The sequence below is a fragment of the Onychomys torridus genome, chromosome 18 (assembly GCF_903995425.1).
Source record: "Onychomys torridus chromosome 18, mOncTor1.1, whole genome shotgun sequence".
Lineage (NCBI taxonomy): Eukaryota > Metazoa > Chordata > Mammalia > Rodentia > Cricetidae > Onychomys > Onychomys torridus.
Genome location: NC_050460.1, coordinates 3253478 through 3279911, shown reverse-complemented (window position 1 = coordinate 3279911; position 26434 = coordinate 3253478). Strand labels below are relative to the sequence as shown.

The 26434-nt window shown below is 36.1% G+C and overlaps 1 protein-coding gene across 2 annotated transcripts in view; it reads right to left on the bottom strand.

Moving 5' to 3' along the window:
- The window catches only part of Tbc1d5 (TBC1 domain family member 5), a 292901-nt gene that overhangs the window by 197998 nt on the left and 68469 nt on the right, over positions 1 to 26434 (bottom strand). For both annotated transcript variants that reach the window (XM_036167803.1, XM_036167804.1), the window contains 5 exons: positions 22844 to 22913; positions 4528 to 4636; positions 3045 to 3134; positions 2874 to 2948; positions 690 to 757 (listed from right to left, as the gene is read on the bottom strand). In XM_036167803.1, the coding sequence (XP_036023696.1) occupies positions 690 to 757; positions 2874 to 2948; positions 3045 to 3134; positions 4528 to 4636; positions 22844 to 22913 (412 nt within the window). The remainder of the gene's footprint in view (positions 1 to 689; positions 758 to 2873; positions 2949 to 3044; positions 3135 to 4527; positions 4637 to 22843; positions 22914 to 26434) is intronic.

The window sequence follows — 26434 nt, the reverse complement described above, 5'->3', positions numbered from 1 at the left end:
ATCTTAAGCAATTAAGCCATAAAAACTTTGTGAGGTAACTACTATTATCTGCATTTACAGAAAAGGACACCAATATAGAGGATATTCAGGGTAATTTGACCATAGCTGTAACATGCATTACCTAGAACTCACACTCCATCTCTGAGGCAAATCCCAAGTACTTCACAGCAGATAGTGCAGAAAGATGAGATCTGATTTGTAATAGTGATAGGACATTTACTATGCAAAAAGAAGTGGCTTTTTCATATGAATGCTAAATGGAGCAACAGAACAGGTTAATTACACACCTGAGTAGCACCCAGGGAAAGCAAGAAGGATAACCACAGTAAACAGGAAGAAGGAGGGTATAGAGTAATTTGGCTGGAAGGCAATTCAAATGTATAAACAGAGATAAGCTGAGTAAGTATTAACAATATAAATAATCACACAACACACCCCTTTCTGAATAATGTGAACTATGAGAAATCGATAAAGCTAACAATCTTTGGTTGATGTGTAGTTTATTTTGAATATTTTGAAATCTTTAAGACAAAAATCTGTAGAATCAAAATTTCTTTAAAAAAATAACTTTGCATTAAGCAAGTAGAATATTGCAGTCAACTAAGGTCCTCTATGGATCTCATATTGTCTTAAAATTACAGAGAAGTAACATAATTTTGAATTAGTGAACAAAACACAGCTCTACATACGTTCTTTTGACGTCTTGCTCAATCATGGATCGCAGTTCTTTATCTTGGAAGAACTTGTTCCAAAGACTCTGGAAAAATGAGAATAATCTAATTAAAACAATCTCACATTACTTGACTTTCATGACATCAATTTAATAATTTAAATGATTGAATTTATTCTTCTCAAAGCTGTCACTTTAGATTTCTCAGATAGAAAACCTGACAGAAATATTTTTATTAAAATCTGGTCTAATTCACAAGCTTACAATTTTTTTCCACTTCCTTCCTATATGCATTTTTGAAATTTTATCATCTCTGTAGGATAAAGGGCACTTCCATTATGGTTGTCTAGTCTAAGAGGCATTTACATTTTCAAAATATAAACTTGGGGAAAGTCTAAAAATTACTTAGCGAGAGGGTAAGGTAGCATACACCTTTAATCACTTCATTCTGGAGGCAGAGGCAAGCAGATCTGTTTGAGGCCAGCCCAAGCAAGTTTCAGTCTAGCCAAGGCCATGTAGTGGGGCTCTCTCTCAAAAAAAAAAAAAAAGAACAAAACCAACCATCTAGAGATTACTGAATATCTTATGCAAAGTTTATGCATCAGAAAAATACTAGTATATCTATAAAATGGGGAAAAGTACTTTCCTCAGCTAAATACACAGGTGTCGAGCAGCGACAAGTGGTAAGTTACACAGTCTCTGTTAAGAACTGTCCTCCGCTCCACTGCAATAAGGGATGCTCCACAGTCAGCACAGGTAGTTACTTTCTTCTAGTGGCAGTTCTGCGCACTGTAACACTTCTAAAGGTGTTCCTTAGCTGCTTCCCTCTCCACTGGAACCCTGATGCCACTACCCTCAGGGACACTCTTCTGTTTTACATTTAGTTCTTATGAGACCCCTTGCACTTCCCCACGTATGCATGCATGTATACGAGTACACACACACCCATCCATAGACACACATACATACATGTCTCAGGGATTGAACCAAGGTGGTCAGGCTTGGAGGCAAGGATCTGAAATTAATTTAATTTTGAACATAAAAAAATCTTAGAATGGGAACACAAGCCTACAATTAGCAGTTAATTATTCAGACTGAAAGTTAGCCAGGAACAAATAGACAATCCATTTATTTTCCTATGTTCTAATGGATTAATGTTTTTAATTAAATTAGCCAAATTCTGGTAAATTTTCCACCAAGGAAAATAGAGTCCAAGAAAACAGGTAGCCAATTTTTATGTTGAAACACAGCTCATATTAACGTCAACATGCTTAAAGTCAAAATCAAGTATATAAATTTATAATAATAATGAAACATATTTTGGAAGACAACAGCCAACCTAAAATTAGCATTCACTTTTCAAAAATAGAGCATATTCCTACATTTAAAAAGCAAGAAATAATTTAGAGTACAGTGGATAACTCAAGAGAAATTGCTATGGTGTAGATGGTGAAAGCTCGCAAAGGCTGCTGTGTTGAAAACTTAGTGGCTTAGCGCTATTGGGAGGTGGTAGCACCTTTAAGAGATGGGCCCACAGGTGCTGAGTAGGTGAGACGCAAGCATGAGAACCTGAGTTTGAGTCCTCAGCATCCACGTACAAGGCTGAGCATGGCCTTCTGTGGCTGTAACGCCAGCACTGGGGAGAAGAGACGGGTGGATCCTAGAGTCTAGCTGAAAGCAAGCTTGAGCTTTAGTGAGAGACCTAGTCTCAAGGGAACAAGGCAAAGAATGATAGACCGGGACACCATATCCACCTCTGGCCTCTATGGTTGTGTATATACACACATACACAAAATCAGGATTTAGTTAGTATTTCGAATAATGAAAATACAGGGCATGGAATAAATTGTTTACATAGGGATTTTCATATAAAGTATCCTTACCCTATACAGATGACATAAATCATTAAAGCATGTTTTTCAGAATGAAAAAGGTTGGAACAAGAATGGAGAAAGGGTTCAAGAGATGCCTCAGTAGTTAAGAGCCCTAGCTGTTAATGCAGAGAACTTTGGATGACAGCACCCATATCGTGGCTTATAACCACCCATAATCCCAATTTCAGGGGATCTACCATGCTCCTCTGGCTTCCAAAGGCACCGGGCACACACATGGTACACAGACATTACACGCAGGCAAAACACACATACATATAAAATAATGAAATAATTTTAAAACAAACAAACATAATAAAAAGGAACTTTACTCCTTCATCTTGTGAAAGGGGATTGTTGATCATCAGATCCTGTTGGCCAACAACTTTCCTTGGATTAGTGATATGCTGGTAAAGAAAGAGATATATCAAAAGATCAGAGGCTAGTACTTGAAAGTAAGCACATGAAAATAACTGCATGAGTTACATTGGCTTTTTACTTACTGTTTCTTTAATACTGCTATACCATGCTCTTAGTTCTTTAATTCTACTCATCCATTGACTTTTATCTTGAGGAAGAACACAAAGAAAGAGCTGTTGGGGGGGGGGGGGAGAAAAATAGAAAACTTTGTAAAAAAGAAAAATACTAAGTGTGAAAACCAGGCTAAATAAGATCGTTTGAAAATTTAAAGAAAGACCCCATTCATGACATGTCTCATTCAATATAATCATTTCAATTCCCAATAATATGTTCATGGATATATAAAAATATGGTTAGAATATTCAAAAACTAAATAATCAATGGTTAAAAGCAAGAATTAAAAAGTTAAACCAGGAAATAGATTTAAATAGATTTAAGCTTTCTTCAAAATTTATTCTAAAAAGGGAGGAAAGCACACGGAAGTTCAAATTTAATCTCCCTGGGAATGACAGGAAGTTACTGCAGGAAACACCTGGTAAGCAGTCCCTAGGTTTTCATCAAGTCAGTGGCCTGAGGGCTGAAAGCTGAGGGCACAGAGTGAGGCAGCAAGATTAACAGCAGAGAATGTAATTTAGAACTGGCAATCAACTTATCAAAATATATTCTTCAAATTACAAATTTGATTTAACTTAGGTTAATACACTAATAAAGTAAATCCAGATTTAGGTTTATTTTTAGTAAACGAAATATACTTAAAGTTAAACAACAGAGAATGAGGGTGGGGCACTAATATTTGAATACAAATATTCTAACAGCAGGTCTCCTGTGTGTCTCTAAAGAAAGAAAAATGTATTTTCATTATTAAATCTAGAACTATATAATACATCATGTATATCTTATTGTTTTGATTTACACAGACCTTACAATCTCAAATTATGCAGACAGCCTTAGAAATACTGATAGAGGTCATTTAAAAAACACGTCTACACCCAAATTCATTCATTTTAGAGAACAAAAAGGGCTAATTTTTCAAAGCAATTAAAATGATGACTGCAGATCATCATTACCACTTTTGGTAACCAATGACCCTTCTCTCTGAAGTAGAATGACCCAATTTCCTTCTACTCTCCTGGTTGCCCTCCATTTTATGTTTCTAACAAAAGAATGTTAAGTCTTTTCCATGTGCTCTTTAGTAAGACAAAAGGAGAATGACAAAATAACAGTGGATCAAACTTCAAGCTTGCCTCCCACTCTCCTGCCCAACTCCAGAACATCTGAAAAAGCCTCCTCCAGGTCATTTAATAGCTCTGCTCTGAAATGTTCACCATTAAAGGAAATGAAAGAGTTATTTCAAAGGATTCATTTACTAGCTCCACTTGCCCAGGTGGTTCAACCTTATTAGTAAATGTCCTATGAAAGGTAAAAATAAATGGCAAAAAAAAAAAAAAAAAAAGAGTTACATATCCTAGAAACTTCAGTGATCCCTGTGTGGGTAATCTTCCATGGCATCAGGTAATATGCTCATACACTGCTACCATAAACTGTAAATAAATATTTCCTCCTTACCTTCCAGCAGATGCTGCGGAACCTGCTGCTTCTCAGCTGCCCATTAATCCCCTTCTGTCTTATTGTTGCCAAGTAATTGTTGTTTACAAACAGTTCTTCCCATTCTTTCCTGTAGGAAAGAAACCAGATCAGTGGTGTCCTTTTGTTAAAAATCCTTCTACTACAAGAGGAGTGTGCTACAAGAAAATAATTTTAAATAGCCTAAGATATTTAACTTTTAAAATGCATATATTTAGTGGTGTTCTGTATCTGAACGAATGGCTGTCTTCTTGGACACGTTCTTCTGTAGATTTAATGAATATGTAGAACGCTATAATTATCCTAGCTTCTGAAATTTGTAATGTCTTTGGAGGCTATTCCATTTGCTTGAAGACACTGGTAGTATAGCTCAGTGAATAAGTACGAAAAATGAGTCTTAATAAAAATATATGACTTATTTATCTATTAACAAAAGTACACTATTTCCAAAATTACATAAGAAAGAAGTAGCCTGTTGGTTATACTGACTTCTCACATGAAATAACTCTTTGAATAATCCTATTTTGTTTTCTGCTAGGCTGGTTAAATGTAATAGAATACCACCTTTTTAAACTGTGCATGTTTCCTATTGAAATCTCCATAGCTTCTTTCTACATGATCAGTGTGAAAATGTTAGGTGCAGAGAAATTTCAAGAAAACATCAAAAAATGTTAGAGTCTCAGTGTAAAAACTGTTAAAGGCAAGCTTGAATACCTTGTAGTCTGTGGCTCAGTAGACAAACAACTGAAATATGCCTCACAGGCGTGAAGGCACCAGGGGCCCACACCTGTGCCTCATTAATATACAAGTAAGTCTACTCTACTGGGAAAGAATTGGAAATTAATTGTCCCAAACCACTAACTGAGGTTGACTAAAGGAATTAGACCCACATTCCCAGCATCTTGCACCAAACTAAACAATAAGAGTCATTTGTCAATAGTTGAGACTACTGAGATCAGCTTCATGAAATTACCCTTAAATTCCATAATACCACAATAAAATTGACTTAAGATGTAAAATTCAGTATCAAAGCCAAAATCCCAGATACAATCTCTGAAGAAAAATATCCTAAAGCAGAAAGCTACTGAAACCTCAGAAACACAAGGTCATTATGGGCCAGATTCCATGTATGTTGGGAAGGACACAATAATGTCTATCTTGAGAAAATGTTATAAGGACTGGGAATATATTTTAGTGAGTAATGCCATGGCATAGGCATTTCAGTGTCCAGTGCAGGTCACACTTTTTTTTTAAAGTGCCATAATGGCTGCTGAGTTCATGAATTCACAACAGCTGTGGTTACCTACACAAGGCCTGCAAAGATCAATTCAGTTTAAAATTCCAACACTGAGTGGGGAGGGTCTCCTGAGGCACTCAAACCTAGCTGAGGAGCTTTGGTAGTCTGTGGTTGTTGGGGAGAAGTGTGATGGCTATTCTTGGTTGTCAACTTGACTATACCTGGAACTAACTGAAACTCAAAAGCAGGGGGAACATCTGTGAGGAATTTTTGCTTATTTGAAGCAAAAATCCACACACTGTTAATCCAGATCTTTTGAGGTAGGAAGATATGCTCTCTCTCTCTCTCTCTCTCTCTCTCTCTCTCTCTCTCTCTCTCTCTCTCACACACACACACACACACACACACACACACATACACACGCACACACACACACACACACGGGGGGGGGGGGTATTTATTTTGTAAATTCTGTAACTCTAGAGACCCTTGACTAATACAGGCCACTGATAGATTACCCATGCCCCAGTGGATGAATCTAGGCGCCTACATGCATGTGCAGCACTAAATGAACTCAGCGGGTTAAATAGTAAGTGTTTTTCAATTCCAATGAGTCCCACACATACACCCATACTATGTTTTTTATAAAGTTCTTAGTAATATTCAAAGATCAGATACAGAAGCACATTATAGAGATATGTCTCAGCTTGTAGCTTGTGAACAAAAAGAACAGATTTCAAATGTATTTTGAATCCCAAACTAAACTTAATATATAAAACAAACAAACAAACAATAAACAAATTAAAACAAGTCCTTTCATGGCCTGAAAATATCAATAACTCAGGATAGGAAAAAGGAGTATGAGTTAGTGACTTCCAGTCTCTGGCTAGACTGCCATCCTGTCAAGTAAAGTAGGCTTTTAGGGTCAAGTTATGTGCTCCTTAAATAATGAAGCACAATTATTAGGTATGATGAATAAGACCCTGTGCCTTGACTGGTGCAGAGCAAAGGAGTCTGGGGCAAATGAATTTGAATATTTCTGTTATTTGCAATCATTTAAGCCTATTCACACATATAGTTCTAATTAAGGTGTAACATTTCAAGTTGAGAAAACCTCTAACAACAGAGGCACACAAAGGCCACAAAGTAATCTTCTGTCTATTCTATGGAATAGTATTTGACCAGTAAACTGTGATATAAAGCAAAATTTATGCAATGCCTACTAAGTGCTTAGCATTCATAGAGACACAACAGGGTGTGAAGTTAGGGTAGTGGACAGACACATTTCTGTAGATTGCTTTTGGTAAGATTTCCATTTTTACTATGTTAATCCTGCCTATCCATGAGCATGGGAGAACTTTCCATTTTCTATCATCTTCAGTTTCTTACTTTAGAGACTTAAAAGTTCTTGTCATACATGTCCTTCACTTGCTTAGTGTTACCCCAAGGTAGTTTATATTATTTGCAGACACATTTCTAAACCAACAATAGTGAAATTAACAAAGCTCTCGGGTAGAAGAAATGGTTTAATTATAATTAAAAATCCAAATATAAAATAATTCAAATCACAGCTACTGAAATTTTACCTACAAGAATTGATCTATCTGATGTTAAAGAGACTACAAAGGGCAAGATGTTCTAGAGGAGCTGAACAAAATGAAGTTTTAAAAAAAATATTTATTTATTTATTATGTATACAGTGTTCTGCCTGCATGACCAGATCTCATGTAGACGGTTGTGAGTCACCATGTGGTTGCTGGGAATTCAACTCAAGACCTCTGGAAGGGCAGTCTATGCTTTTAACCTCTGAGCCATCTCTCCAGCACTATCAATGTTTTTTACATAAGTATAAATATAAATGATAGAGTTAACTGATCCTGAAGTTGGAGGAAAATAATATGAAATACTAAGGATTTGGTTGTAGAGACTTTCAATTTATTTAACAAAAGTAAAGGAAAAGTGGTGAGCAAATTTTGCTTATACTATATATCAGGAGTACAGGGTAGTAGGCAGATCTGAACAGCAAAACAACTGTCAATAATGCCACCAAATGGTAAAAAGTTCATTGTAATATTGTAGGCAAAAACCTTTTTTGTTTGTTTTTGTTTTTTCATACAGGGCAGAGATCCACCTGCCTCTGCCTCCTGGGTGCTGGGATTAAAGGCATGCAATACCACCACCTAGGCAAAAAACTTTTAACCTCTAGAGAAGTCAGTTTCTTTATGTGTCTTTAATTCCTCTTTCAAATGAGAAAACATTTAGAAAATTAAACTACTCACAAGTAAACTAATGATAAAGCATGATCCAAACAGCACAAGCAAAATGATCTCTGTTGATTAAGCAGGACAGAAATACGATCTTGTTTTCTCCTCAGACCTCTCTTAATATTTGGTGTAAGGGCAGAAGATAAGCTGTCAACACTTGACTGAGAAGATGTGATATGTCCAAAGTGAAGAATGACCTGGTACATTTAAACATTTACAGAGTCTTAATGGCCTGCAGCTCTTCACCTATGAATGGGGCTTTGTGTGACAGACTACATTCAGCCTGGCAAACCAACTAGTGGTGTCATTGTTTATGTGTTATTCAGGCAACCACATCATTGCAAGTTCATGGGTGAAGCTTCCCTGTTGTATACACAGAAGACACAATCTTTCAACAGACATCTTGGTCCTTTTATCCAGAATATTCCCTGAGCCTTGGGTGTAGAAACCTAGACCTTCAAGAACTCCTTTGAAAAAAAGCATTAGTGCCACCAAGTGGCAAGTACTCTACCATCACAGGCACCAGATCCCTGAAAACAATGGGCACTGAAACACTGATTAGCAGTGGCTGCCTTGGAATTAATTTGATATAGTGTTTACAAGTACTTAAAATTAAGGCGTTGCTCCTCAAAGAGACTACAGTGAGTAAATAGAACTGGCCAAGTGTGTAGCAACTGTTCCTCAAAAAACTCCAAACAAAACTAACAAACCAGCCTGGTTTTTGCAACAGTAACTGATGACTTCCCTTTAAGATTAAGTTCCATAGATAGCCTTCTGCAATGGTTTGTTTTGCTTCTTGTTTCTGACATGGAAATCACTTTTCCTTTGTTTTGACAGAGCAATCTCATTGTGTAGCCCTGACTGACCTGGACTCCCTTATATAAATCAAGCTATCCTTAAACTCAGATCCACCTACCTCTGCCTTTTGAGTGCTGGAATTAAAGGTGTGTGTCACTACACCTAACCTAGGAAATTACTCTGAATACTCAACGAATGAATACAGCTAGTGATTATAAAGATATCTATTTTCAATTAAAAATTTTAATGTATTTTCCAATATTTATATTGGTGGTGCATACCTTTAATCCCAGCACTCGGGAGACAGAGGCAGGAGGATCTCTGTGAGTTTGAGGCCAGCCTGGGCTACAGGGTGAGTTCCAGGACAGGCAGCAAAACTACACAGAGAAACCCTGTCTCGAAAAACCAAAATAAAAGAAGGAAAAAAAAAAGTCAAAGCTGAAAGCAAAACCAAAGCTCAAAATGTGTGCGCACACACGCACACACACACACACACACACACACACACACACACACACACACACATACAGAAAGCATACAAAGAAAAGAGGAGAAAACACATCATGAAAACATGGAGTTAGTTCTGTGTTGGACAACTAGTGTTAAGCATCAGACTGTCTAGGAGTGTGGTTAATATATCTAGTATCACTCCATTCAAGAAAATGGACTTCCCTTTCCAGTAAGTATCAATTGCAAATAACTTCTTGTTTGAACGTTTAGAGGTCTTATGTATGCTGTTGCAGTTTCTAACCATGTCTTCTAAATCTATTGTTTAATAATTTTGTAACTGAAGTGATACATAATTATGTGCTAAATTTAGAGAAGAAGATTTTAATCAGTGATCTAGATTATGGTAAACTACAGAATATATCCATATTCTAAGAAGAGTGTGTCATTTCTATGATGATTTCTATCTGAATTTTTGATATCATCTGGAGGTGAACAATGTCACTAATGGAGTGACATAAAAACTCAAACAGCATAAAATAAGATAAATTAAAGGTGAGGCAGGGAAACAAGACTCACATGACTGTAGTAAGGGGAAAGAGTATACAGACTACTGAGTAGTGCTGGAGAGCTCTACTCTTTGCAGCTCTATGCAGAGATATTTTTAGCCTCTAATGACAATGGAACTTCTCAGTTACTGTGAAAAAGCATAAGCTACAGAAAATGGGAAAAGGAAATGGAAGAGGATTCTCCGGTTTCTGGTATGTGTAGTCAGAGTGCAATGAAATAGGAGGTCTCAGAGATGGTCATGGAGTTGTGAAGGAAAGGCAGATAACCCCCATCACCTGGTTGCGATCAACAGAGTGTAATGGAATCAAAGGGAAGAATGAAGATGACCTAGGAGCAGCACTGAGTGTATAAAAACCCAAGAAACACAAAGAAAGGGAAAGTTGATATTAAAATGCACAATTTTATATTCCTAATGTATAAAGTGAGATTTTAAAATTTGTCCTATCTTCTATGATCACACCTTGTAAGCACATACAAAGGAAAAAGACAATTTTAAATGTTTCTAATTTATAGAAAAACATACTAAGGATTTCTACCTGCAAAAGGAATGTATCACAATCTCCATGTTCTATGTAATGCCATTTAAAGGAATGATTTTAAAAGTACTATTCAAACTGAACAAGAACCATCTCTGGAATCAACAGAAATATGGAGAGTATAAATTAGTATGTCAGCATACGACTACAGTATGCGGCACGGGATATGGTAGGCTGCAGCACTAGGTCTGCAGGTGCCAGGATCAGGCAGACAAACACTGATGGTATCTGTAATTACCTCATTTTTAGCTTAAATCACAGGTAATGAGGGAACTCCGAGTCTCTAAAAGGCAATTAGTAACTCTACTGGCTTTTTGCTTCCTCTATCAGGAATTTTGAAAAAGTTACTCTTATTTCAAGCCTTTCTCCCCTCTATAATGAAACATCAGGGTATATCACTCATACATATGTACATACATATAAAATGGAATGTACAATTACCACAAGCTTAAAATAATTTCTTCATACATCTAGGTAAAATATGGTCTTGTGCAGTAAGGTGTTACTGAGACAAAGGTGAGGATTAGTTTATTACATGGAGATTGCTAAAATCTATTGTAAAGTTCTGATTTCAGGTTTGGAATACATGAGGACTGGAAATCTTGATTCCAATGTTACATTCTCTAGAATATAAAGAACTAAATTAAAGTACAGTTGGAGACTCATAGCTATAAAACACTTATTCTTTATGTGACCTTAAATTTAATTTAATCATACTTTTAGGACAGAAATCCAGAAAAGTTTCATTAGATTTCCAATTTTATAAAAATGTTTTATATATATATATATATATATATATATATATATATATATATATGTTTTAATTGAAGTAATGATAAAAGTCATTACATTACTAATCAAAGGATCAGCAGGATTTAGAGATGTGGTCAGAAAAGGCTCTCCTGTTAGACAATCTTAGATGATAACAACTGGAGTAACTTTGTATTTCGTGGTGTACTGGTATTTCTCAAACATTTAATTGATATAGAAGGGAAAATTTCTTTTATTAGAAGGGAAAATTTCTTTTATAACTTCTACTATATCTCCTGAACAGCCTTCCCAGTTGACCTCAGTTATTTGATGTTTGAGGTAACTGGTATGGGCTTGATAGATGACTTTGAGAATATGTTAAACGAAGTCAAGGATTGGGGTATAGGTCTAGAACCTTAGGTTGTCAGGAAGCAGGAAACTTACGAGGTCAAGGGCAGTCTGAGCAGTACAAAAGTGTTTAACAATGAGAGGGGAGAATAAGACAGACTGAGAGTAGGGAGGGAAGATTGAGTGGCTTACGATACACTGTATAATACAAGAAAAACTGTAGAGGAACACTCATAATATCAGAAATAAATTATTTTCCATGAATTTGAAATGGATGTTTATTTAGCAATGGACTTACTTAGTAAATGTTTATTTGAAATGGATGTTTATTTACTTGGCTTCTAAAACCCAAATCTCTCTTAAGACATATATGTTTTCCAGGAGTAGAATGGTTTCTATGGTTATACACTGCAACAATGCATGTATCCTTGAAGTATCTTCACTCAAGAAGCCTACAATAACAGGAAATGGTGGCCCATGCCTTTAATCTCAACACTCAAGAGGTAGCGACTTGTGGATCTCTGTGAATTAGAAGCCAACATGGTCCACACAGCAAGTTCAAGGACAGCCAGGACTACATAGAGAGGTCCTATGTGGTGGTTTATATAAGAATGGCTCAGAGACTTGAATGCTTAAAGACCAAAGAGTGGCACTATTTGAAAGGATTAAGGAAATGTGGCCCTGTTGGAGGAACTATGTCTCTGAGGATGGCCTTTGACATTACAAGAACCCAAGCCAGGCCCAGTGGCTTTCTACTCTTTGAGCTGCCTGCATATCTGGATGTAGAATTCCTAGCTACTTCTCCAGTAACATGTTCGCCTACCTGCTACCATTCTCCCCACCATGATAATGGACAAAACCTCTGAAACTGTAAGAAATCCCCAATTAAGTGTTTTCTTGTTGCCATGGTCATGGTGTCTCTTTACAGCAATAGAACAGTAGCCAAGAAACTCCCTTGTCTAAAATAAATAGATGGTAGATAGATATGATACAGAAATAAATGAATGAATGAATGAATGAAATAAAGCAAACAAAAATGACATAAAACAGAACAAAATACTACAATGAGTCTACCATCCACTTGACAACCTCCAAGTGAGCACCAATGAGGTGAAAGATATCTTTGTATTTCTCTTTCCACCATAACAATTACATGTATCACTCAAGCAGCTGAAATCTGGTTAGTACAAATGAAGAATTGCCTGGGTTATTGTAATTTAAATAGCATCATGTAGCTCATGGTTCCTGAACTAAGCTCAGAATTTTTTAAGAATGCCATTTATATAGACACTCAGTTTTAAAAGCAGCAACTATTACGGTTCAAGGGATATCAGGACAAAAACACACATGACACAAACTCACACAGAAGAAAACAACTATCAAAGACTAAATAATACATGTGTTTAAATAGCTTTGTATGTGATACTACAATATGGTATTTAATCATCCTAAATGAATGATGCTACTGGTAAGAACTATGAGGCACAGGGTTGCCCACTTCCTCACTAGACCCAAGGATGTTCTGCCACAGTCACCTTCCCTAGCTCCCTCACACATGTGTATCTTAAAGTTAGGAGAGAAAATCTCCACAGATGACTATATGTTTATAAGATATCAAAATGGCTCATTGGTGAAAAGAACTATGGCTAAGATCTGGGTCATAAGCCCAAATAAAACCAAATTCAACAACAAATTTAAAAAGAACCAAGAAAATATAGCTTAAAATGAAGACAAATGGGTTATATGATAAAATGAACTTTAGTATGAGGTCAATTGATGCATTTAAGTTAGTTTGGATTAGTATATCTGGGAAAATAATTTCCTACTGCCTGTGAAAACCCAAAACAGAAAAACACCTCTCCACAAAAGACAGTGAGAACCTCACTCACTTACATACAGATCAAGGGCCCTGTCTACTGCACTGCATTACAAACATTTCAGACTCTGCAAGTCTGAGGTCTTTAGAATCATGGTATAGGCTTTGCTGGCTTAGCATCCCAATTCAAAACTTTTTTTTCAGGAATCTTTTTTAATTATTATTATTTGTGTTTTAATTTTACACATCAGCCATGGGTTCCCCTGTCCTCCTCCCTCCCTCCCCTGCCCCCACCTTTCCCCCAGCACCTCCTCTCCATTCCCATCTCCTCCAGGGCCAAGACACCCCTGGGGATTCATTTAAATTTGGTGGATTCAGTACAGGCAGCTCCAGTCCCCTCCTTCCAGGCTGAGCAAAGTGTCCCTGTGTAAGCCCAAGGTTCCAAACAGCCAGCTCATGCACTAAGGACAGGTCCGGTCCCCACTGCCTGGGTGCCTTCCTAACAGTTCAAGCTATTCAATTGTCTTACTTATCCAGGGGGCCTGCTCCAGCTGGGAGCTCCACAGCCTCTGGTTCATAATTCATGTGCTTCCATTCGTTTGGCTATTTGTCCCTGTGCTTTTCCAATCTTGGTCTCAACAATTCACACTCTTACAGTCCCTCCTCTTTCTCGACAATTGGACTCCTGGAGCTCCACCTGGGGCCTGACCAAGGATCTCTGTATCCACTTCCATCAGTTATTGGATGAGAGTTCCAGCATGACCATTAGGGTGTTTGGCCAACTGATCACCAGACTAGGTCAGATCAGGCTTCCTCTCGACCATTGCCAGCAGTCTACAGTGGATGTATCATTGTGGATTTCTGGGGACCTCTCCAGCACTTTGCCTATTCCTGTTCTCATGTGGTCATCATTTATCATGGTGTTATTCCTTGTCCTCCCTTTCTGTTCTTGATCGAGCTGGGATCTCCTGCTCCCAGAAGCTTTCTTTCCCTGGAACCTTGCATTTCACTACTCCCACTGTCATCCAGGTTGTTTATGTAGATCTCATCCATTTCTCTGTCATTGGGACATTTAAGGAATTGCTCAACATCCCTAATTATTGGGGAAATGCAAACGACTCTGAGGTACCACCTTACACCTGTCAGAATGGCTAAGATCAAAAACACAGAAGACAGCTTATGCTGGAGAGGATGTGGAGCAAGGGGAACTCTCTTCCACTTCTGGTGGGAATGCAAGCTTGTACAGCCACTTTGGAAATCAACACGGCGCTTCCTTAGAAAATTGGGAATCCATCTCCCCCAAGACACAGCTGTAGCACTCTTGGGCATATACCCAAGGAATGCTAAATCATACCACAAGGGCATTTGCTCAGCTATGGTCATATCAGCATTGTTTGTAATAGCCAGAACCTGGAAACAACCTAGATGCCCTTCAACTGAAGAATGGATAAAGAAAATAAGGTACATATACACAATGGAGTACTACTCAGCAGAGAAAAACAATGACAACATGAGGTTTTCAGGCAAATGGATGGATCTAGAAAAAAATCATCCTGAGTGAGGTAACCCAGACTCAGAAGGACAAACATGGTATGTACTCACTCATAGGAGGATACTAGATATAAAACAAAGAAGACTAGACTGCTACCCAATTCAAAACTTTTAAGGCATTGTTAATACACAAACCAGGTTCAAATTTTAGAAAATATCGTATTGAGGATTTTCAGAAAGAAAATGTGCAAACAGTATACTTACAAAGAAAAAGTATAGCTTTGTTTGTTTTAGAAAAGGTCTTATGATATGTAACTCCAACTGTGCTGGAGCTTACTATATAGACCAGCTTGACCCTTAAACTCAGAGATCCTCCTGCCTCTGCCTTCTGACTACTAGAATTAAAGACATGCACCACTAAACCAAGCGAAAAATTAAAAAATTTCAAAGACACACAGTGATATTCAAGGTATCTGGCATATTAAAGTTAGATGTATTATAGCAATGATTTCTTTTTTTTTTTTAACTCAACAGGAAAATGTTGAGATTACTAAAATATTCCCTAGATCCACATGTAATTTTTCTCAGATGATGTTTGTACTTTGAAAACACAAAGTTCTCTGTCTCTGCATTAAATAACAGTTTTGTTTGCATAGTTACTTGCTATTTTTCAATTAATTTTTGTTAGCATAAAGATAAATGGTTTTACTATGATTTTCATATGTATCTATCATTATGCTTTGTTCTTGACCACTCCCTTTTCTCCATTCTGTTTTTAGTGGTATTCCTTTAGATCTATTTTTGAACAATTTATTTATTTATTTGTTTGTTTGTTTGTTTGTTTAGTCTTTTTTTTTTCATAGCTGAGGACCGAACCCAGGGCCTTGCACTTGCTAGGCAAGTGCTCTACCACTGAGCTAAATCCCCAACCACTATTTATTTATTATGTATGAATTTTTTGCCTGCATGCATATATATGAATCAAATGGTTCCTGGTTCTTGGGATCCACAAGATATTGGATACCCTGGAACTGGACTGACCGGTAGTTGTGAGCTGCTGGTGCTCTTAACCACCAAACCATTTCCTCAGCCCTTCTCATAACTACCAGCTTCCTTAAGGGCATATATTGAAAGTCTTTTATCCTCTTTCTTGAAGTTTCACGATCATAACTTCAGGTATCCCAGTCCACTGGCACTCTGAAAGTGTGAAATGGAAGATTTCAAGAATAAACAACTCATCAATGTTATGCTACATAGTAATTAGTGGTGCAATCTCACACTATTTTGTGCTATCCAATCCAAATGTCAACTATTGCTCGGTCCTGTGCATCTTCATCCAATATGCTATATAAATCCACTAGTCATTTAGTAGCTGCCTCTGTGATCAGATTAACTGTTTCGGTATCCTGATGATTTTCATTCACAGGCCCTCTTTTTACTTAATAACGACTACATAGTTCAAGAGTACTGTAGCTAGAAATTCGATGATGTTAAGAAGCTAAGAGAAAAAGGTTTTGGCTTAGTATATAAAGAAAATAAACATGTTTTAGTTGATCTATGGTACGGATATATAGATCTTCTGTATTATGGTTACAAATGTCATCTGTGGATGTAGAAGCAGAAAAAAAAAATGAAGTTCCTTCTTTAAGTCCCATCAGGAGCCAAGTGCACAAAATTGGGCCAGATCACTGTGTTGATACCCCTCTTACCCTCCCTTAAACATACTTATAATTAACTCTCAGAGCACCATATGTAAGTATGTTCTATTTGAATCAATGAAGAAAAATGACATGAAGATATAAATGCCAAATAAAACTTGGCTATTTTTTTAAAAAGTCTATATAAGCATTAGGCTGACAAAGCTACACTCAGAGTCCCCTGATTTTTATATTTCAAAACTTTCTGGTGAATACACCACGTCTTTAATCCCAGCACTTGGGAGACAGAGGCAGGCGGATCTCTGAGTTCAAGGCCAGCCTGGTCTATAGAGTAAGTTCCAGGACAGCCAAGGCTACACAGAGGAACACAGTCTTGAAAAACCAACCAACCAAACAAGCAAACAAACAAAAAGAGAAATAGAAAAGAAAAAAGAAAACTAAAATATTATTACTGGAAGATTATTCAGTTGTCAAAATCTAGAAAAAAATATTAGTAGTACACTTTCCTGATTGGTATAGCTTGTGGAAATATACTCATAAATGGAGCTAAGTAGAATTAAATAGAAAAAGGTAAAAAATTCAATCCCTTATACATATGCAGAATATGGAAAATGAGATCAAAGATCTTTATGCTATTTATACAAGACAACAAATGAAAATTAAATAATATTTCCAGTTTCTCAGAGAATATGAAGTAATTGGTCTGAGTTTTTCTAAACAAGTTGACTAGTAAACCCAATTTATAGTAGGTTTATGGCTATATAAACCCAACCTAAGTCTTACTGATATATGAGGTGAAAATGGAGTTCTTTTCTATATTAGAATTATACTTTAAAAGTCTGAACAAAACACTACATTAACTCAACAATACATATTCTCTGAACTTGTGTAGGATGCTATCTTATTATTTAGAATATTTAGAGATATAGTAATAAAGTTTAAATATGTTCACCTTCTATTTATTTCATAGATCACTGTTATATCATCTAACAAGATAATTAAAGTCATGCAAACAGCTGTTACTGCAACTACACAAACTAATATAACAGTCTGTATTCATGTGGTGGCAGCAGGCTTGCTTCTTTTGGCAAAAAGGTCAGCTGCCCTTCTACAAGGTGGCCGCCTGCTACAGAGCCAGTTAGGCATCTTCTCCAGACTTACAAACTGTCTTCTCTCAGCCTCTGCAAGATTCTGTTTGATGGTTACATTAGAAATAAAGATCAATGTCTGACAGGAGACACTAACATTGTTCTTTAAAAAGTATAAAATATGATTAATAAAATCAATGATATCTTCTCAGTTTTTAGAAATTTTCCATTTTAAATGGTTAGGAGATACACAAACAAATTTTAACCAAAACCTCTAAACCAAGGCATTGTGTAAAAATATTTCTGGTGCTCTGAGAGTTAATTATAAGTATGTTCTATTTGAATCAATGAAGAAAAATGACATGAAGATATAAATGCCAAATAAAACTTGGCTATTTTTTTTTTTAAAGTCTATATAAGCATTAGACTGACAAAGCTACACTCAGAGTCCCCTGATTTTTATATTTCAAAACTTACTTGTTAAAAGTTCCAGATATCAACCTGTGATTTTAATAGTGCAACAACTTTAACAGTTGTTTTGTTTTATTTTTTTGAGACAGGGTTTCTCTGTGTAGTTCTGACTGTCCTCGAACTCACTACGTAGACCGGGCTGGCCTGAAAATCACATAGATCCACTTGCCTTCCGAGTGCTGGGATTAACGGTATGTGCCACCACTACCAGGCTGTAGAAGTTGTTATACAAAGGTAATGGGAACACTGTGTCTCAGAGGTAGAGCTTCAAGAGTCCTTTAATTTGGGAATGGTAGTATAAGCCTTTAATCCTGGACTCAGGAGGTAGAAGCAGGCAGTTCAGAGTTCAAGGTCAGCCTAGTCTACATAGAGAGCCAGGATTATATAGATAGACCTAGGCTCAAATTAGACAAAAGAAAAAAAAAAAAAAGGAAAAAGAAAAAAGAAAAAAGAAGGAAAAAGAAAAAGAGGCTATTTTTTCATTATACAACCAATACCAAAAGCTTGAAGATGATGACAGTGACATTTGTTGGAACAATAAAAGCAATTAATATTCAGCATTTACCATTTGACAATTTCTCACATCAACTACATTTTATCATCCTCACTTCAAAGTGTACACACAGTATAAGGCTTGTCCAAAGTCATCAATGCATTTGCAATCATTATTTCATCCTATATTCAACATTTAGATATTTATTAAAGTAACCAACAAACACAATAAACTATGAACTCTTGAAACTTGCTAATATAACATTATAATAATACAATAACAAAAGGGAGAGTATAACCAGGCCTGTTGTGTCAGGCCTGGAATTTTAGCTACATTAGAACTTGAAGAAGTTCACGGTCAGTTTAGGTCATATAAAGAGACCTTGTGTGCTAAAGATATAGCTTAGTTTGGAGTGCTTGTCTAGGATGTGCTAGCCTCAAGCCAGTTGTTAAGTAAAGCGTAACTATGCTAAACCCACAGACCTAGAGACAGTAAGTAACAAGGAGAGCTCCGGGGGAAGCATGGATCTTCCCAGGAAGGAGAAAGAAGAAAGATTTTGTGGGTAGACTGTGGGCCGATGGGGATGAGAACAGTAGGGATTAGGTGGGTAGTTGGAGGCAGTGGAAGGAGAGAGTAATGGAAGAGATGATAGTAATTGGGAAACATTGGGGAAGGAGTGATGTGGAAACCCAGTGCTGTGGAAACCACCTGGAATCTACTAGTCTGACTCTCCCAAAGATGGGACACCAATCCAGCCATAAAACCTTCAATCTATAATCTGTCCTGCCTAAAAGATGGGCTGGGGTAATGGTGGCACAGAAATGGTAGGAGTGGCCAACCAATGACTGGTCCAATTTGGGGCCAATGCAACAAGAGGGAGTCAATGACTAGATAGCCAGGGACCAGAGCCTGGATAGCCCAGATAACAGGGTAGACTCAAACAGGGCTGGTGTAGCCCCAAGGTTCTTCCGGACCCAGCTGGCCGCACGGTCCAGCAGCCACTTATAAAATAATCATTCAGAGGCTTAATATTATTTACAAACTGTCAGGCTTAATATTATTTACAATGGGTCAGGCTTCTTGCTAGTTAGCTCTTTCATCTTAAATTAACCCATTTCTACTAATCTATGTTTTGCCATGTGTTCTGTGGCTTTACCTGGGTCCCATTATATCTTGCTCCTCGGGCAGCTGGCTTGCAACTCTCTCTGCCTTTCTTCTTCCTGTCTGTTTGGATTTCCCACTTGCCTCTAAGTGGCCTTGCCTTAGGCCAAAACAACTTTATTAGACAATGGGACCAACATATGTTCACAGCCTACAGAAAGACATCCCACAGCAGACTGACCAAAAAAAAAAAAAAAAAGAAAAGAAAAGAAAAAAAAAAAGTCAATGAAATGATTCCTAATGATAGTTTGCTATACTCACTGATTGGTGCCTAGCCCAATTGTCATTAGAGAGGCTTCATCCATCAAGTGATGGGAACAGATACAGAGACCCCATTGCCAAACATTAGCCGGAGCTCAGGGAATCCTGTGGAAGTAGGGAAGGATCACTGCCAACAAAATCAACTAAGCAGGGCTCATAGGAGCTCATAGATACTGAATAGACATGGACTGTGTAGGGGTCTGAGCTAGGTCCTCTGCATACATGCTGTGGTTGTTTAGCTTAGTGTTAATGCAGGACTCCTAACAGTGGGAGCAGGGGCTGCCTCTGACCCTTTTGCCTGCTCTTGGGACCCCTTTTCCTCCTACTGGATGGTCTCATTCAGCCTTTATCTGACGGATTGTACCTAGTTTTATTGTAATTTGTTATGCTGTTTGGTTGATATCCCTGGGAAGACAGCTCTTTTCTGAAGAGATATGGAGGAGCAGTGGATGTAGAGGAGAGAGAAGGGGGTGGGGTTAGAGCTGGAAGGAGTGGAGGGAGGGGAAATTCCCATCAGATATAATGTATGAGAAATGCCAGAATAATAAAACACAAATATCCAAATGTTAAGGTGCCCAATATAAGACTGACGCTACAAAATGGAAGAGGTGCCAATGAAGAAAACTAAGGCAAATATGTTACTAGTCGAGATGGGTGATCAGAAATAATAATTCCATGGCTTTACCCTCAGATCTTCAAGAAGCTTTCATTCATATACTTTTTCTCAGTCCTTTAAAAATTTGTGGGAAACAGGAATGTTAGAAATTCCATAGTCATGTTATGGATGTACTCATCCCAGATAACAACATGAGAATGCTTGGTCTCTCCTGAGGAGGTCTAAGGTATCAAGTGTCTTATCTATAAAGTTGAAGATTTCTAGCCAAGTGTGGTGCATGTCTTTAATGCCAGCACTAAGGAGGTAGAGGAAGGCAGGTCTCTGTGTATTCAAGGGCAGCCAGGACTATGTAGAGAGACTCTGTCTCAAAAACAAACAACAAAATGCAAACAAAACAAAAAATACAACAGCAAACCTATGTTTGAGGTAGTTTAGATAACATAAAGGTAAATTTGTTACATAAAACATTGTTTTGAAAGCCTGAAGCTATACATTTTTCTGGTGACCTATTTCAAGTTAATTTAAAAGACCTAGAATGATAACAAAAAGAATTCACATGTTCAAAAGTAAATTGTACTGAACATTCTGCTGCTACTGTAATGTGATTCTGCAAGAGTTTCTTTAGTCAGTAAAAATCAATATGAAAATATACTCTAGAGCTGTATTTTAGTGAATTCTACATTTAACTTAAATGTCAAATTCAAAATAAGCTAATTACATTATAAGAGCTATTGCCTACAGGGTAAAAAGAAATCCTAATTTCACACCTTAAATACTGTAATACCATTTAATAGCAGCATTGGCCTGCCAACCATCAAAAACCCACTTTCACATACTATACTACTTGATCTATTTCCCTTGTACTTTTAAAGTACAATAAATTAATATCCTAATACTATAAAAATGACAGGCATTAATTAAAGTATTTAGTTAACAAAAGTATTCACTGTGCAGTAAGTTGCAATAACAGCTCATTTTCAAAACAAAATTATCACTCAATAATGAGATATTTTAATCTCTGAACTAGTTAAGGACAGAACAAACTATAACACAATACTGTCTTCATATTAAAATATCTTTTTACTATAATTAGCTAAAATATTAATGTAATTATAAAATTTGTCAACAAAATGTACACAAGTAAGAAGGAAATGACTTTCTGTTGTAATATCATTTTCCACTTGTTGTTATTGCACTTGTACTTTAAAAACATTGTATCATAACCATAGAATCCATACATATCAATACTCCTCAGTTACATGCCAAGTTATAGATAATTTCTTTTATATTCACCTTTGTTGGTTATTTTGATCAGTCATGACATGTTCAAATAGGGAATTTGTCTGTTATTTACTATGTCACATTCAAACTTCACATTATACTTTTAGACTGAAAGGAGGCGTAAGAGAACTGCATCCCTTTAACATGGTACAATGAAAGTATGAGAAGTACAAGCTCTCTACAGTATCATGGGAGCTCAAGCCTTTTGTACTATCAGTGACAACTGACCGACTGATAACTTATATAAACCCCAACTACTATACAATAAGGATGTCAAATATTTAAATTACCGTATCACTTCAGGAATTCATAAGAAGATTGTAATAATGGTATTATTCACAATATTCCTACAAGTACCTCCTACATACAAGGCCCTAGTGTAAAAGCTAACAGCATGCCTGTAATCTGAAGACGTAAATGATGCAGCTCCAATGATGAAATGGAATATATACACAAAGAAAGCTCAGAATGCAATGAGTTGCCTAGTGTATAGTGTTCATGTGCATGTCTCAAAGTGTTGGTATACACTATTAGAACTACTAATTAATCATCAGGACAACGTATCTCAATTAAAGAATTTATTTATCTGATTGCTATTGATATCCTTAAATATACTAGTACTGAATATGCAGGGGTTTTCCTATAAGGAAAAAACAGAATTTAAACATTTGGGTTCATTATACAAACTTTCAAATATTATTGGAAATATTTAATGTTTTTCTTTGGTTTTCATGCAATGAAGCACAAAATTTATAAACATTTTCTTAACCAAAATCTAAGTCAGGATGAAATCACTAAAGAGGCAAAAAGATAAAATATGTACTTAATTTAGGATGCTACATTTTGTTACTTCTTAAGCTTGCAGACTGCCAGATAGCACACTGTCCTGTCTTTTATACATGTGATAAAGACATGGTTATAAGTTCTTGCTATTCTAAGACCACAATTCTATAAAAGTTTGTGTTTTCTATGATACCTTGTAAAACTGTATGTACATGTAATTATCACTTACGTGTATGAATTAAAGGTTCCTTCAGAGTCTGTGGTAGAATTAGTTCTTTTTCCATTTTGACTTGGATCTCCTAGACACAGAAATAAATATGATGAAATAACAGAAATTGTAAAAGTGAATATTTCACTTAAAAAACTCTATGTATTGGCATCTAAAGAAATTTTAAAACAACACACATACATTATTCTTTTTCTATCTCTCACTTATCTTTTGTACTCTGAGCCTTTAGGTAAAAGTTCATGTGGATGTCAACATATAAACCAATCCCAAACTCCTAATTGAGGTGGAAGCACTGCCAACATAATTGCTAACAGGAAAAGTAAAGTATGATGCAATTATTTTCTATGACTCACAGAAACATAGAAGCTTATAAACCATTAAATTACATGCTAATATTTATGAACAAAGGGAATCATTTGTAAGAGACTAGGTTGCCCTTTCTTGCCACTAGTACAGCCAAAATGGATATAGACAGAGATCAAAGCTAAAATCTGCTACACTATCCAGCACTCTCCTAAGTAGAGAGGTAAAAGAAACACAGACAAGGGGTATGGTGATCAAGAACACATTTTAGGAAGCTTCTAGTATATCTCAACATTTCTTCCAAAATATGTCATTATTAACTGTTGTTAATGCCATGCTTGAACTGTTTAAAAATGCAGAAATACAAAACATGTAACAAAATTTCACCAAAAGACATTTGTGTTTTGTGATAGTTTGAAGGAAAATGGCCCCAAAAGGAGAGGCACTATGAGGGAATGTGGACTTATTGGAGGAAGTGTGTCACTGTGGAGGTGGGCCTGGAGTTCTGCTATGCACAAGATACCACCCAGCATCACAGTCTATCTTCTACTGCCTGCAAGATGTAGGGCTCTCAGCCACTTCTCCAGCACCAGGTCTGCCTGCACACCACCATGCTTCCTTGTCATGATGATAATGGATAGAACCTCTGAAACCTTAAGCAAGCCCCAGTTAAATGCTTTCTAAGAGTTGCCATGGTCATGGTGTCTCTTCATAGCAATAAACACGTTTTCTGTAATAGCACTTTTTTCACTTAAAAAACAAGAATATTGGTGAAATCAAATTTAGAATGAATCAATAAGTATGGGCATAGATAATGTACAAGATAATAAAATTTTTAAAATATTTTAAAAGCTTGGCAATACCCCAGGATAAAAAATTCTTCTATTTAGAAATTTGAGTTTATTTCATTGAATATATATTTTAAAATACAGTTTTTATGAAGCAGTACACTATTAAATGTATCATTTCTTCTTCAAAACAAATTATGAACAGTATGTAACAAAATTTTGCACTTCTAATCCCTACAATGTAACTTTCAACATCACTTTACATTTAAAAGCTTAAAAATTTAATCATTTATTCAATTATGACTTATAATTTTGATTTATAATGAAATATTTTAGGTTTTACTAGAGACTATCACAGTAGACCTGGTCATATCAAATAGTAATTGTAAAGAATTCAGTTTTAAAATGAACTTAATTTAATTTTTTTTTTCCAAGACAGGGTTTCTCTGTGTAGTTTTGCGCCTTTCCTGGAACTCACTCTGTAGCCCATGCTGGCCTCGAACTCAGAGATCTGCCTGGCTCTGCCTCCCGAGTGCTGGGATTAAAGTTGTGCGCCAACACCGCCTGGTAATTTAAATTATTATACATAACACTAGGTACTTTGATTCCATAATTATGCCACTCATTAAATGGTTACTGAAAACTGGAATGTAATTTGTATGACAGCCTTGTGCTGTGTCACATGGAAGTATTAATTCTACCTAAGACTTTGCAAGTATGACCAGCACTTTCAAATGTTCAGAAATAGACTCAGTTGTCATGCTGAGCCTTTCAATGTGATTCTTTTTTTCAAAGTATCATTCCAGGGTGTTTCTGATCACTTGGCTGTTTATGTTCTTTGTTTAAAACTTAAAATAGATTTCAGCATTCAAAAACGGAGAAACTATTTTAAAAATATTCAAAACTTAAATGTTTAAGAATACCATAGCTGTATGTATGCTAATTCTTTGAATACATGGGTTTGAATATACAAAGAACAGTTTATTTCTGTTATAAATTAATAGCATCTACATAAATTGAAAAGATAGAAGAAACAGTATCTCAGTTCATTAAACAGCAATTTCTGTAATACACATGCTCCTGTATGGCATTCTAAAATCAGTACAGAACAAATATGATATACATTGAAAGTCAGAGTCTTCTTTCTCCTTAAAAATAAAGATTATGATTATTTAAACATACAAAATATTAGCTACATAATTCTTGTTCATTTAGGTTTGTTTTTTAAGATCAAATACAAAAAACTCATTAAAAAAAGAAGTTGTTGGGCTTTTGTTTGTTTTGTTGTTGTTGTTGTTGTTATTATTATTATTGTTATTATTGAGATTTCCTATTTGTTTTACATACATTATTATTATTATTATTGTTATTATTAAGATTTCCTATTCATTTTACACACATTATTATTATTATTATTATTATTATTATTATTATTGTTGTTATTGAGATTTCCTATTCGTTTTCCATACATTATTATTATTGTTATTATTGAGATTTCCTATTCGTTTTCCATACATTATTATTATTATTATTATTATTATTATTATTATTATTATTATTGAGATTTTCTATTCATTTTACATACCAACCACGGATTCTCCTCTCCTCCCACCTCCCGACCCCAGTCTTCCCCAGTAACCCACACCCCATTCCCACCTCCTCCAAGGCAAGGTCTCCCTCCCATGGAGAGTCAGCAGAGCCTGGAACTTTCCGCTGAGGCAGGTCCAAGCCCCTGCTCCCTGCACCAAGGCTGTGCAAAGTATCCCACCATAGACACTAGGCTCCACAGGCCAGCTCATGAACCAGGGATTGGGCCTGATTCTAAGTGTCTCTCTATAGAGCTCTGGCTGGCCTGTACTGGCTATGTAGATGAGGTTCCCTCCTCTGTTGGGTTAAAAAGCTTACAACACATGTCTGGCTTTTTTTTTTTTTTTTTTTTTTTAATAGCCATGTTTTATCATAAAATGTGGCAAAGATTTTCTATAGTTTGTAACTGGCAACCATGAAAATGTTCTATTAACTATAATTTTCAAGATGCAAAAGAATGTAATAGGGAAACAAAAAGCAGTTTTTCTTTCTCAAAAACATATCAAATACAAGGTTGAACTGTTTCACTAGCGATATTTGTGAAAAGATTTCAGTTTGTTATATGAGGAAAAGGCAATGAAGTTTTGAAGTGGGAAAAACTGCTTTATTCCTTCAATCCTACAGTTGAATAATTATAGCAAATGTTTATGAAAACATCTGTTCCTTATAGTTATAGATTCTAAATTTTAGTATACATGTTTTAGATTCTTATATTGGAGGAGACCTGACTTTTGAAAGGTTTACAAAACAAAACAAAAGACAAAGTTTGTAATTCTAGATAATTGTACATGCAATATGTTATGTCCTGTAGGAATTTTTATTTGGAGGAAAAATCACAAACAACAGAAAACTCACTCTCCGTTTAAACTGGGACATGCTAATAGCACAGCTACAGACTAAGAAAACACCAAAA